Source organism: Oryzias melastigma, linkage group LG16 (genome assembly GCF_002922805.2).
Source record: "Oryzias melastigma strain HK-1 linkage group LG16, ASM292280v2, whole genome shotgun sequence".
In the NCBI taxonomy this organism is placed as follows: domain Eukaryota; kingdom Metazoa; phylum Chordata; class Actinopteri; order Beloniformes; family Adrianichthyidae; genus Oryzias; species Oryzias melastigma.
This window is the reverse complement of record NC_050527.1, coordinates 25,355,304-25,369,348: the sequence shown is the minus strand read 5'-3', so window position 1 is coordinate 25,369,348 and position 14,045 is coordinate 25,355,304. Positions and strand designations below refer to the sequence as shown.

At 40.1% G+C, this 14,045-nt stretch overlaps 2 protein-coding genes across 14 annotated transcripts in view; both read right to left on the bottom strand.

Moving 5' to 3' along the window:
• The window catches only part of smg5 (SMG5 nonsense mediated mRNA decay factor), a gene marked incomplete in the record, with an annotated part of 21,531 nt that extends 17,850 nt beyond the window's left edge, over nucleotides 1-3,681 (bottom strand). Inside the window, 2 exon segments of the mRNA XM_024258273.2 lie at nucleotides 2,844-2,942; nucleotides 3,170-3,681. Coding sequence (XP_024114041.1) covers nucleotides 2,844-2,942; nucleotides 3,170-3,234 — 164 coding nt within the window.
• A 3,690-nt stretch (nucleotides 3,682-7,371) lies between these two features.
• Nucleotides 7,372-14,045, bottom strand: part of syngap1b (synaptic Ras GTPase activating protein 1b) — a 207,159-nt gene continuing 200,485 nt past the window's right edge. For 9 of the 13 annotated variants that reach the window (XM_036215928.1, XM_024258262.2, XM_024258256.2 and 6 more), the window contains one exon: nucleotides 7,372-11,218. In XM_036215928.1, coding sequence (XP_036071821.1) covers nucleotides 10,946-11,218 — 273 coding nt within the window. In that variant the 3' untranslated portion in view covers nucleotides 7,372-10,945. The remainder of the gene's footprint in view (nucleotides 11,219-14,045) is intronic. The other 4 variants (XM_024258261.2, XM_024258265.2, XM_024258264.2 and 1 more) reach the window with 3 other exon arrangements.

The following is a 14,045-nucleotide window of genomic DNA, read 5'->3' as shown; positions in this document are numbered from 1 at the left end:
AGGTCAACAGGGATGTAAAACTTACATAGTTCATTATCTTTGTGCACCTCAGACATCAAAATGTAACCAATCTAAATTAAATAAATGCTAATTAAGTAGTCTTACATTAAGAATTGTTTTTTTATTTTTCTTTTATTTATTTTTGTTGTTATTTTCTCCTTCTTTGTCTTCAGCATTCTTACACGGCTGGGTTTTGTTGTTTTAGTTTGAGGTTGGACCTTGGTAGTCTTAGTTTGCTGGCTTTGTTTATTTGTTTTGGTTATGCAGCCATTAGCAGGAGCTGCTGACGCTTACGTTTGGTCAAGGAGCCGCCGTGGAGAGATAAAAGAGCCACATGTGGATCTGGAGCTGCAGGTTGGGGAGTTCTGGTTTAGAAATGTTTGAAATGTGTGATGCAGACGGCTTAAATAAACATCCACATGGAGAAAGATGAAACCAATAAGAAAACTCTTACAGCTAAATAAAAGGTTTTGTTCTTCTGAACTGGTGACATGGTTGGTAAGGAAACGAGAGATTTGGACAACGACTGTGATGAAGACTGAGCCTCAGCGGGAACCTAAAAACTGTCAAATGTGAAGAACGAGAGAAAAGGAACCCATCAGAACACTAAGCAACGAGATGATCAAACCAAACAACAAACTGGACACTAAAGAACCTCAGCTGAAGTTCCCACACATGCTGGGTTTGAGGAGTGAATGGATGATCTGTAAACACCCAGAGGGTCACCGTGAAGACGGACGAAATCAACAGATTCATTGTTTAAGTACTCAACCAAACAAAAAATAGGATCTCCACAAAAAAAGTAAATACATATGATAAAGGGACACTGGCATAAAAAAGTACTTGTCAGTCACTGATTCTGAAAGTTTCTCCCCTAAAAATGATCGTAAATACAATTCTACTGTGAGAGACAGAATGTAACTAAATAATCCAGGAAATCACATCGTTTGATTTTTGGTCCATTCCTCCACGCAGATCTTCTCCAGAGCTGTGATGTTTTGGGGATGTTGCTAGACAACTTCCTCTACAGATTTTCTAGTGGACTGGGGTTAGATCACTCCAGAACCTTGAAATGATTGAATGTAGCCATTGTTGCCATGGTGACGTGTTAGAGCTAAACTGAAGATAGAGCCATGTTTCATCCTCAGAGTTCTCACTGATGGAAGGAAGTTTTTGACCAGATTCTCACCATAAATGATCCAATTTATCCTTTTCTTAAAGTAGTCCTGTCGACTGTACAGAATAGAAACCCCAAAGCCTGATGCTTCCACCCCCATGCTTTACAATGGGCATGGTGCTCTCGGATGGAACTCAGCATTGTTCCTCCTCCAAACATGACGAGTGGCGTTCACATTCCATTCTGGTTTCATCTAATCACATGACATTCTACTAATCCTCCAGATTGTCTCTGGAGAACTTCAGACGCATGCTGGATAAAGCAGGAAAAACCTTTGGAGCGCTGCAGGATTTCTACTCATGACCTTTGTTACTGTGGGCCCAGCTCTCTTTAGGTCATTGACCAGTTCTACCACGCAGTTCTGGGTTCACTGTTCTTAGAATCACTTGTACTCCATCAGGTGAGATCGTTCATGGATCTCCAGGTGGAGCGAAATTGTCAGTAGTGCTGCCACAAATGATTATTTTAATAGCCGACTAATCACCAATAATTTTTACCGACTAATCGGATCACAGTGGATGTAAAACACACATCTAAAGCATTATTAGCTTTAAAAAAAAAATAAAGACAATTAAGATGATAGCTTATTAAACGTTTAATTAATCATGCAGCTTCTGTCCTTCATTAGTTTCTTTAATAAAACATTAAATCAAATGAGAGGATAAGGAAAATACTTTCCATCAAACTCATTTTGACAGGTGCCCCCGTTCCTACATTTAATAATGATTTAATATCAATTTTATATACTGTATAAAGGGTATATAAGGTCGAAAGTCACCTGTCAAAATGAGTTTGATGGAAAATCTATTCCTGATCTCTCTAATGATTCGGCATCTGAAACAAGGAACTAATTTTCACAAAGATAAAGTTTTGGTCTCACTGACTCAAATATAAAAAGTACATTTTTTGGTGCTGAATGCTCACAACTTTGTTCAACTTTACTACAATTTGACTCCATATAATATAAAGTAACGACTAACCATGGCAGCCCTAATTGTGGCAGCGATCTTATATTTCTTCCATTTTCTAATAAATGATCACTTCACATTAAACTTTTTGCTTATTGTAGATTAGTTCATCCCCGTGGATAATGTTATCATCACTGGTGTCCTTTGACAGCTCTTTGGTCTTGGCTGAGAGGTTGCAGTAAGTTGTTTAAGGATGTGCACAGGTGATTTTTATACAGATAACTGGTTCAAACAGGGAACATTAACACAGGTAATGGGTGAAGGGTAAGAAGAGCTTCTAAATGTAGTAGTAACAGGTCATCGAGGACACATTTTTTCCTTATTTGTTAAAATAAAACCCTATTTTCTGCACCAATTTACACAAATAAATTCTGTTATTCTGTCTCTCACAGCTGAACTGTATCTATCATTAACATCACAGACCAAACTCTGCTGTTTAGGGTGACTGTCCCAGTGTTTACCCTTAAGACTAAAAGAATTTCTGCTAAGTGTCCCAGCAGAGGAGTTGCAGACACAAACATTCACAACCAGCTTTGAGGTTCACCTGGAGTGACCAGAAAAGCTTTAGTGGCAGAGATGCAGCAGGGTGCGGCCAAGACAGCTGTTTCAGTCATTCTGAACAGAACTGGTCAGACCACATAACACTCAGATCCACTCAGCAGTGCGGTTTCGATTCCTGCAGGAGGAGCTGGACATACTTGTTGCGAAGGCTGATGTTCTCTGGCTTGAAGACCTCTCTGTAGGATGACTTGCTGCCGATGATGACATCCAGCTTGTGCACAGATTCCACCACAGCCCTGAGAAGCACAAGTCCATCATCAGACAGAGCATTGCTATCAAAAATGGCAGATCAGGAGATGTCATCTAAGGCCGAACTTCTGCTGGTCTAAATGAGTCTGGTGACCTCATTCATGGCGGGTTTATGGGCTGTATTACAGCCTGACAGACTTCCTTTAGTAGCAGCAGACAGTGGTTAGCTACAGCTAAGCTAGGTTCACTCAGCACCTTGGCCTCATCAACTTACCTGTATAGCCGCTTGATTAGGAGCACCTTCGCCTCAGGCTCGCTGTCCTGTCCCGGCCCGCTCATGTTAGCGACAAGCCGGATGTGTGCTCAGGCGCCCCGCCGTGTACTTGTCGTATCATCCGACCCCCCCAAACTACAGTTGTTGCGGCCGCTCGTGTTCGATCCCGGCAATGACAACCGTGTTGATAGCCAGCTAATGCTAGCTATCAAGAAATCGTTAGCGTCCCCCCGATCCCCCCGCGTCTCTTTCGTCTCTGGAGTCCTTTGGTTAAAGCCCCTCCACCCATCCGTTCCGAAAGTCTGGTAAATGGGGGCTGCCTGGTACTTCACGCGCTTCCTGGTCAGCTGAAGTGCTCCGATAAGCGTCTTGTGTTGTTCATCGTTCCGGCTATTGCTGCGAGGGCGGCCATTATTCCTATCAGGTAGCGACCGCCTTAATATCGCGAGAACACAGACCCAGTCACGAGATTACAGTTGACTACAGGTCACCAGATGACCTGGCTCGTGAAGATGTGAAAAGAGACACGAAAAAAGACAAAGTAATAGCAATTATGTAAATATAAACATATAAACAAGTGGATAAAAAACATTATTTATCCTCATTCTACTTAACATACTCACACAATATGATTTATTCTAGCTTTTTATTGGTCTGCAGTGATATTAGTTTGTTTTGGAACTATTTTAAACTATTTAAAACATTTTGGCTGTAGTAAGAATATCTACAATGAACTAGACTCTAAAAATATGTTATAAATGTAAATTATAAATGTAGTATGTGTTAAATAAATCACAATTTACTATGTATTTGCTTGATTTGTTGGGGAAAATACAAATGCTCAATGTAAAACTACAACCCCCAAATATTCAGTGACTTCCATCAATAACAAAGAAACCTACAACAGAACTAACCAGTAAAGATAACTCACCTGAACAAGGTGAGGTCAGGAAGAAACAGCCAAACAAAAACTCCTGCTTAATGAACGAAAGTGAAGAGAGCAGCGATGATATCAAATTCAAATTCAAATTCAAATTAATTTTATTTATATAGCACCTTTCCAGTTAAAAAACAGCTCAAAGTGCTGTACATAAAACAAATAAAAATACAAGAAAAACTATACCCCACACATGCAATAATATAATGACAAACAAAAGGTTAAAAGATTTTTACTTAGAAAAAGAGCTCAAGTCTGAACTTAAATACATGAAATTTAAGTGCAAATTCAGTTTTTCCATTTATATTAAAGGCTCTTATACAACATATTTTATTCTCTTAAGTAGCATACATTTCTGTGCATAAAAATGAGGTTGGTTGTCAGATTCTGGTCTATCAAAAGCTACTTGAAATGTTAAATTTGAATTATTTTACTTCCAAAAAAGAATTAAGTTTCACATAAAAAATAATAGAGATTCTGATGTATGATTTAAAACCAAACAAATTGTATAATGAAGGAAAGAAAGAGATATTTTTAGTGTGAATTAGATACATGTATATTCATTAGAATTGAAATGGAACCGGACACTAAGTTTCTGGATTAAATATTTACTGTTGTAGTAGCTTCTGCTGGTCAGTAGAGGTCAATAATGATCAGATAATGACTAATAAATGACTCGGGCAACTGTACTGACTGTACTGGCTAAGCATCTACATTACTGAGACATAATAAATGAAGGTCTCTTTAACAGGAGTGCATGGTGGTGTAGTGGTGAGCACTCGCCCTGCAGCAAAAATGCCCTGGTTTGAATCCCTGCATGTTCTCCCTGTGCATGTGACCGTCCAAAGACGTGGATTAACAGGATCTCTTAATTATATGTATTATTAGAACACTTTCCTTCTTTGAACCCCTTTCTCTGGGCCCTACCTCTCTGCTCTTTGGCTTCACCCCTTTCTCTCTCTTAGCCAAGCCTTAGCCTCTTCTGTCTGCGATCTTTCTTATCCCCAAAAGTGATGTTCACAGTTTCCAACTGAACAGATGTTCCACGTTCACCCTCTTCCTGTCCTGACGTTGATGCAGGTACTAACTTGCTTCCCCTGTCCTAAACGTAGTCAGACCTGACTCTAAAGTCTTTCAGCCGTATAAAGGTTTATCTCATGCAAATGCAGGTTTTTGAGAAAATAGAACCTACCATTGTTGTGCATGTCGTAACTGCATCGTGAAGGATTCATAAGAATAATAGTTGCATATGACGTGGAGGTGATGCTGATACTGATCACATTCTAGTCCAGGGGTCTGCAACCTGCGGCCCCGGAGCTATTTGTGGCTCTTTTACCCCTCGATAGTGTCTCTTAATATTTGGCAAAACTGACACTGAGAAAACTTACTTAGTTTTATTATTGTTTGGATGTCTCCGTTCCAACAATTTGAGTTATTGCAATTCTCAAACTGTTCGCTAGGTGGCAGCGCAGCGTGCAAGTGTATGGAATAGATGCGCACCAGAGGAAGAATAGATCCTCGTGCTGAACTGCTACTAGCACCTCAACATCTGTGTTGTCTTTCTCTTCCAAACCACAGGTAGTAAACACTTAATGTGAAAAGTAATGTGCAAACCTGGAGATCTCACAGACAGCAGGGGTTAATGTAGTTAGAGTTAATGTTTGCTGTGAGGAAATGTGTGTTGTAAAGTGTTTGAAAGCTAACTCGCTAATGCTAGCGGTCAAGTTTATTGGGAACAGAAGATGTTAGAAACTAGTTTAAACCAGACAATGGTGCAAGGAATGTTTGGATATTGCTGTTATATTCTTTATGAAACATTTTTATGTGTTACTAAATGTAATTTTTTTTTGGTTTAATGCCAGATACCAGTAACAATAAAGAGGAATTGCATTGAAATACACGACAGTTTTGACAGACTGGAAGTGCCAGTCAACATGTACGTTTTGTTATAAATCATGTATATTTTTGTTAAAATATCATAAATATATCTACAATTTGAACATAGAAAAGAGAAATGACATTAATATTTTGAGTTAAATTAATGTATAATATTGTGTTTAATAAGTTGTGTGTAAATTGAGAACAGATCTAAGTGACCTCACTATGACTGCATGTTGTTGACATAAGCAGAGAAAGACTTCTGAAAGAAATGATTATTATTTAGAAAAGATAATGGGTAATTTGTTTATTTGAGGTCATGTTATGGTTATGTGTACATTGGATATGTTGATATTGTGTGAATATCAGAAGACTAAATCCTGTCAGTGAAATGCTACTAGCATCAATACATGTTCTGTCTTTCTAAATCACACACCGCATACCCTCTGACTCAGAGGAGCAACATACCTATATTGATTCTCCTGAGGAAAATATTGTGATAACTTAGTCTAGTTAAGTTAGTATAGCGAAGTGTAGCTCCATTTCATTTTTTTAAATTGTACTTTGGGAAAAAAATGACGAGATGATCAAAATGAAGCAATTAAATGTGGAAAAAAACAAAAAGAAATAGATCACATAGAATGAAAATATGATAAACAAAAAAGAAACGGAAAAAAATATATACTGGTAATTTCTTGTTTCCAAAATATGGTACAAAATTATGAAATATTGTTTGTTTAAAAAATAAATATGTTATTGGGTTTATTTTTTTTAAATCATACATTTCTGGGCAATAGGTGTGTGTCAAAATATCAATATTACAATATATCGCGATATTTAATCCTACAATTGATTCTCGATGGGTTCTCACCAAGAATCGACCTTTTATTTCAATTTGAAGAGGCTGTCAAACGTTATATTCTTCATCCTTTGTCATTATTTTGTCAATGTAAATTTTTTATTTGACAATTTATTCATTTTTTTGGTCAGCATTCAAAATCCCTGGTCAAATTTTTAAATATTGCTTTAGTTATCAACTATAACATTTTATTTTCATAAAAGTAGCCGGGTTAGTTCTCAGTGGTAAATTGTCCTAGACTAACAGGAGCTGTAAACAACCACATGGGGGGGGTGGGGGGGGGGGGCAATTTTGTGTTTCTATGTGCATGTCCCAAGTCTGATAAAATTGGAGAATTGGGTTAAGCAGGATTTTTTCTGTTAATTACCACTGAAGGAGGAGTGGAAATGAAAAACATTTAATTGAAAAACTAGTTTGTACTTTGAGTAGTTTTTAGGAAAATGCTATTGTTAAACTTGCGTTTGAATATGAATGAAACGGTTCATTCTGTTGGTAATAATTTTCCCCACACAAAAAAAGCAAACACACTCAAAGTTAAGAATTTCAATTCTTTTTTTTATTTGTTAATTTATGTACGTATTACTATCTCCAGTTTCACCCAGCCGAAAAATATAAACTCCAGCGTTTTTCCAAAGGAAAAAGAGAAAGAAGGAAAGAAAGAAGAGTAGGAACAATGGCATCTTCATCAACCGCGTCAAAGAAATCAATCAACTAAATCAAAGAGGCAATAATTATTATCATTATTACAATAATAATTCAATGATCAGAGTATCCACATTCATAACAAATCCATATACAACTGCAACTTCAACAGCACTCTTCCATTAATATACACAAAATCTCCAAATGCCTGTTTGTCAAAACAACAATAGAGAAGATTTTCAGGAGAGTAGGGAGGGAATGGGGGGGGGGTTATGGCTTGTCAAGGGGTTTATGGAGATATGTGACCAGCAGTGCAAACGCATCAATGGTTAGTAAGAGTATAAGGGGGGGAGGCACACTTATTTAGTAAAGACCTATACAAAAACAAGCAGTGTTAAGTAACGACGGCATATTTTCATGGAAGGTTCACCCTCTGCATTAAAACGCTTCCAAACGAGAAAGAATTTAGGGAGAAATACCTAAGATTAAATATATATACCTCTGTAAATCCGAGCTGCGAACATAAATCATAGGTATGAAACGGATAAACTCATAGGAGGACTGAGAACTTTTTAGAAAGAAACGAAAGGTTTCAGGGGTCTAGATTATGTACAAACATTGCTTGGTCACCCAAAATCGACTTAGAAAAGTGTTGATCAGAAAACGAGTGCAAGCTTAAAGTTGAGTTATGTCGTGTTTATGTCTCAAGCTTCAAATGTGTAGCAATAAATGGCAGACTGCGGATAGTACAAGTCTGCAGAAAAGTGCCAGAATGTAAAAACCTGCTCACGCCTCAGAACTGGTAACTTGAGAAGACCTAGTCATAGAAAGAGAGAGAAACATGAGAGGAAAAAAATAACTGTACACTCTGCATATACAAACCGTATATACACATAGACATACCATATATACACATCTATATGCAGTATTTACACAAAGCCAGCACACACACACACAAGTGTATATACACAAACACATTCACTCGTTTCAGCAGAACCTCTAACATATCTCTCTCTCTGTCCTGGTTTCAGTCAGATTTGTGTTTTTTAAAACTCCGTCCATGAAAACAAAGTTTGACGAGTTTGTTCCCCCCCAACCCTACACACAGATATTTGAGAGTGGGTACAAAACCACCACCTTTGCATCGTCCATAAATGGAGAGCTCCATGGCGACCGTTGCAAGTCTTTCTCCTTTTCCTAAAGTGCCGTCACTACCAACAACCTCTTCTCTTTGGGCGGGAGGAGTAGGTGAAACACAAGCTCGTCCCTCGGTCCTTCGGATTGTCTCAGTATGAAAACTCAGTTCGTAGAAAACGGATTCAACTGTCAATAAATAAACATCTTCTCTGGAAGATTTCTGATGCAGTGTGTTGAATTGTAAGAATAATCGTAGAAATATAAAGGAGCAACATTCTGTCCGTTTGCCTCAAAGCGAGTTGAGCAGTTTTTTTGAATTAGGCTGTGCATATTTAGTTTAAAACCAAAGTCTGAGAGAGGGGTACGACGGGCGGGAACACAGTTTTTAGGGGGAATCAAATAGGAGGGAAATAAATGCTATGAAAGTAAAATTCAAGGGAAATCTTAAGAGAAGTCGAGCACCTTTGAAAATATCCCCCTTCTCTCTGGATTGCAGCGTCCGGCAGTCCTTGGCCTGTGTGTTCCTCCGTTTCTGCGGATTGATCCGACTGCATAGCTGTTCTTTGCATGCTCGGCGGGCCCTCGGGCGCCGCCCAGCCCGCCGTTTTTGGGTAAAATGCAGATCCAACAACGAGGTGTCAAACACATTGAAAAATCAGAGAGAGAGGGCCAAAGCAAAGTGGAAATAACTGCGCCCCCCCACCACCACCAGCATGTCCTCACATGGTCCTCAGGGGCTCTGCACCATCCTTTGAACAAAGAAAATGGGGCCAATGCCCCAAGTTCTCCCTTTGTCAGCCAATCGCGTCGCGAGAGAGGGCTCTGGACATTTGGCCGTGCCACCCTGACGACTGCCGGTGGTGCATCAGCCAATTAGGTTCCACATTGTCCTCCATGAAGCTGTGAGAGTGGCTAAGGGGAAAACACAGGGAGACAGAGAGAGAAGAAACGGGGGAGGAAGCTTGATCAGGTGCTGTTAAAGCATTGAGCCAGCCTCGCCAAAGTTTTTTCTTTATTTTCTCATGTTCAGCTCTGAGGCAACTGCTTGTTTACCTGAGTCACAGAGGTATTTTCACAGCAATTCTCAATCATCAGCCAACTTTGAATCCAACATTTATGTCACACACGAAAGAGGAAGTAGCCCTACATGACCTGTGTTAAGCCTGCTGGAGTTACCGATGTTTGGCGGTTCAACACAACAACAGACCTGCACAAATGAAGGCGCATGAAAGCATGGAACAAATACAGAAGCACATTTTAAGCACATTGAACAGGTGAAGTTTGAACCAGTTTCACTCATTTTATCCAACCTTAAAAGTGAAAACCAGACAAAAAAAAGGTTTTCATCTTTGTGAATCGGGCTGCACGAAAGGCTTTGTAAGGTGCATTCGGCTGTTGACAATCTCGTTGGTTGCTGGCCGAAGGATACTCAGTGTATTTATCCCAGGCACTTCAAGGCAAATTAAGAAAATAGAACAAGTTAAAATTGGTTTAAAACAGGTTTGAAAAACCTGCATTTTTTTTACATTCTGTAGTAAACTGTAATGCATAAACCCTCCAGTTTATCCTCCTCTCCTTTGATTATTTGAGCCAGGAAACAGTTCTTTTAAGACTTGAGCAGACAGAAGGACAACACGTGATGCAAAAGGAAACACGTACGGAACATAAACGTGGGGGACAGTCAGAGACAAAACTACAGCAGAGAGAGGACGGCGAGTCATGACAGAGGCAGTGCTATGGCAAACACAGACTAGAGAAAAAAATGGCACCGTTTGTTTCTGTTTAGCACCAGTTTGACACATGTCGGTTCTGATATTGAGAAGAGAAAACCTGCAGGAGCTCAGAGGTTAGCCTTCCTCGCCAACAAAGGTGTGTTGGAAAACCCTGTTAAAAACTCTCAAAGGCACTGGGAAAGCCAGACTGCATCGCATCTCTAAACCGACTGGCAGCCTCTGGTTTGTTGATGCGTCTGCATCCGTTGGGGGTCACTACGAGCTGGTTCGCAGCTCATCTTTGGGTGCGTGTACAGCGCTTTAATCCTCACATCACAGAGTCAAAGACAGTTCACACAGCAGGTGTTCACAAAGTGACTTGATTCAAAGTTTGTATCATCAGCTTGTCCCGCAAGACTGATACAATCAAGAGAGCAAGTGTCCGTTAAAGAGCCCTTATGTGTTAGTCGCTGTGCAGCAGCTGAAAGATCTCTGTTCGCCTCCCGCGTTCTTCTCTCTCTTAACGACTCTTTTGAAAGATTTATCAGAGGACGGCGTTTCGTCTTTGTGTCATCTCTCTCTGATTCAGCTCGTGTTTGACCTACTCCCCCTTATTCTGCTAAGTCTGTTGCCGTAGCGCCCGTTGCTTGTGAGGTTGTCATGGGGGAGTTGCCACGGAGCTCTCCATTCAGACTAGGATGCTGATGAGGAGTGGGCAGGGAGGGAGAGTCTACAGTTTGGGGGAGGACTCCATTGTGGGGCGAAGAGTCAGAGGAAGAGACTCTGAGGCCTTGATCGTCGGCAAGCGCTCCTCCTTCTCCTCCCCCTCCACCTTCAGTTCTCACACCGGGGTCTGCAGAACCCAGGGAGGAAAGCTGGTCCTCCTAGCGAGATAGAGAAAGAGGGGAGGGGGAAAGAGGAGTGGGAGCAGGGAGAAATGGTCGAGAGCCCATTCAATGACGTGGTGGGAGGTGGGGGCAGAATCCAGGCAAGGTGAGGTCATGTCGATGGAGAAAGCATGGAAACCGCCAAAGTGGAAAACATCGAAAAAAGAAGGAGTGAGCACACGGAAAAGGAATGGATCAAGGAAGTAAAGGATGTGGTCGGGGGTTTGGAGGAGAAGACACAGAGAGAGGAGAGAAAGAGCAAAATGAGTCACAAGGTCGATGCGTGATGAACATCCATAGAAATGGCGGCACGGGAAAAAGGGACACAGAGAAAGAAGGGATGGAGGGGGAGTTAACGCTCCGGACGTCACAGAATCCTGATATCCTCCAGATGGGGAGCAAAAGGTGAAGGAGTCAAGAGTTCGTTTCTACCTTCATGTCAATTATTGATCAGTTTAATCTTAAAAAAACAAAACATCTTATCAGCTCAGATCAAAACTAAACATGCAGACATTTCCAAACCATAAAGCCTTAGCAGCAAAACATGCCACTTTCCTTAGTTGTTTATGTTAAAGTCCCCATGAAGTTACATTTGATATGTTTGGACTTTATTCGTCAGTCTCTAGGGGGTTTAATAAATCTGAACAAAATTATTACACTTCAAGCCTCCCCCCAACTTTTCCAAAAGTTTTGAGGAGGACCTGGTTGCAGACAAGATGGCGGCTGAAAATCATTAGCTGGAAGGAAGTCCAGAACTGGAACATCATGCGGGGGAGGGGTGATTTCAATATTTGAAAAATACTTTTGTTTTTAGTGGAAAAAGACGAATATAACTGGTGATCTGAAGGATTTTATTTCATAAGTGTTTTTTCTAGGATTCCATAAATGTTTTTAGTTTTATATGATTTCTATACCCTTTTAAGTACTGCTTTTTATTTACTTGCTTTTTGCTTGTTAACAGTTACTTTTTGCCTTCTTAATATATGGTAATAATCATTAAGTGGGTTTTAATGGATTCTATTGTTCAAAGACCTGAAGAATGTTGGAGATAAGAACTGCAGCTGGTGTGGGGGGAGTGAACCTTAGACTCAACTACATTGGTCAGAAGTTAGGGTGTTGGGGTGAAGGCATCCAATGATGGTAAGTGTGTGCTCGTTTCCACTGAGCGGTGCGGATCAGACCGGTCCTCTCTTGGCCCGTTTAGAATAGTCCGGGCAATTCAAGTGAGCGTTTCCATGGAACTTCAAAGCACATGTGCGGTGTAGACCGATGACGTAGCGGCGCGTCAAAACGGTGCGACGACAGCGGAAGAGAAGCTGCATCAGCGGACTCAGAAACTGACGGAAAATTAAAAAGATAACGACGAAGGATAATTATGTTGTGGAACAGACTATTGTTTGTAATTAAGAATAAAAAAGTTCAAAAGTTCTTCACTAAATGTTAACAAAGTATGATCAGAAGTGTATTTGATGAGTATGGATCAGTAACGGACATTCTTTGGCTGTAGGGGTCGGGTGTGATGGAAGGGGTTGGGGTCTCTCTGTATTTTGGGATTCAGCGTGTCTCTGGTCCTGAACCCCTGCAAATAAGGGGAATACTTTATGTAAAGAAATTATTATTCTTTGCAAGAAGATTGCAGGGACAAAGAGGAATCCAGCTAAAAGAGGACAAAACTTTCGGTTTGGTCCTTTAGTCGGGTAAAGCGCTGGTCTGGCTCTTGCTGTTGTAAGACCTTTCAGCCAGTCAATGGATTTCATTGTGTGACAACAGAAGCTCCGCCCTAACAGGTACATTACATTTTTTTATAGACCTACGACAAATGAGGGACCAGAAATGGTACCAGTCAGTCCTGCTTAATGGGTCTATTTTGTAATAGAAACGCTCAAAAGTCCAGTTCAGGCCAGTCTGGACTGCTCAGTGGAGACAAGGCATTGGTGACACCGCCTGTGAGCCTGCAAGACCCCGAAACAAAGGGGTTTGAATCAGACCATTCAACCAGGCCATGGGCAAGACCAAGGGCTGCTGGGAAAATGGTGTCCATCTCCAAATAAATGGTTAATTTGATTTGTACTTCTTCCTCGAGTAAAATAGAACCCTGGACAGACGTTTCAGGACAGGAATCACGCCTCAACAGACACCAACAGTTAGGGTTTTTTGTGTGTTTTATGCTTTGAACCTTCAACACCTGAGGTGTCTCTGTCAAAACGTACAATGCTATTTGACATAACGTAACTCCTTACACAATCAATGTGATTTAGCTGATCTGCTGAGAAATGCGGTTTTGCGCTAGCAAGCAACACCGACACGTAACACATTACTAAAATAAAGAGTTATATTCCGACACAAAGCCGCTTTTCTCCGCAAATAAATAACCTGATTCAGGTTGGAGCTAACTGCGGTCAAATGTAAATACTGGTCTGGAGCTGAAGCTCCAGTAAATTCTTAACAGTTTTACAAATCTGAAAACTTCAGTTAGTATCTGTTTTAAAATTGATTAAGCTTTTACCCTTTTTGACACAATTTAAGCTAATCCTAAACAACAAATAATTTATTCATATAAAGGGTTTTAATAAAGTGGCTACAACTCTAAAATCTTGCCTTTTCTTTACTTTGAAAGCATGAATGGTAAAATGCCATTTAAATTTTCAATACATTAATTCATCTGACTTGCTAAATTTTACATCCACGAATGCAAATTTTCTAACAAAATTCCTAAATATTTTTTATTTCTAGAGAAGGCCAAACTATATATTGAGTCAATTAATTTTTCAAAGAACCAAAAAAAGCTGTGAAATGTCTTGAAATTGTTTTTTTTTTTTTTTTT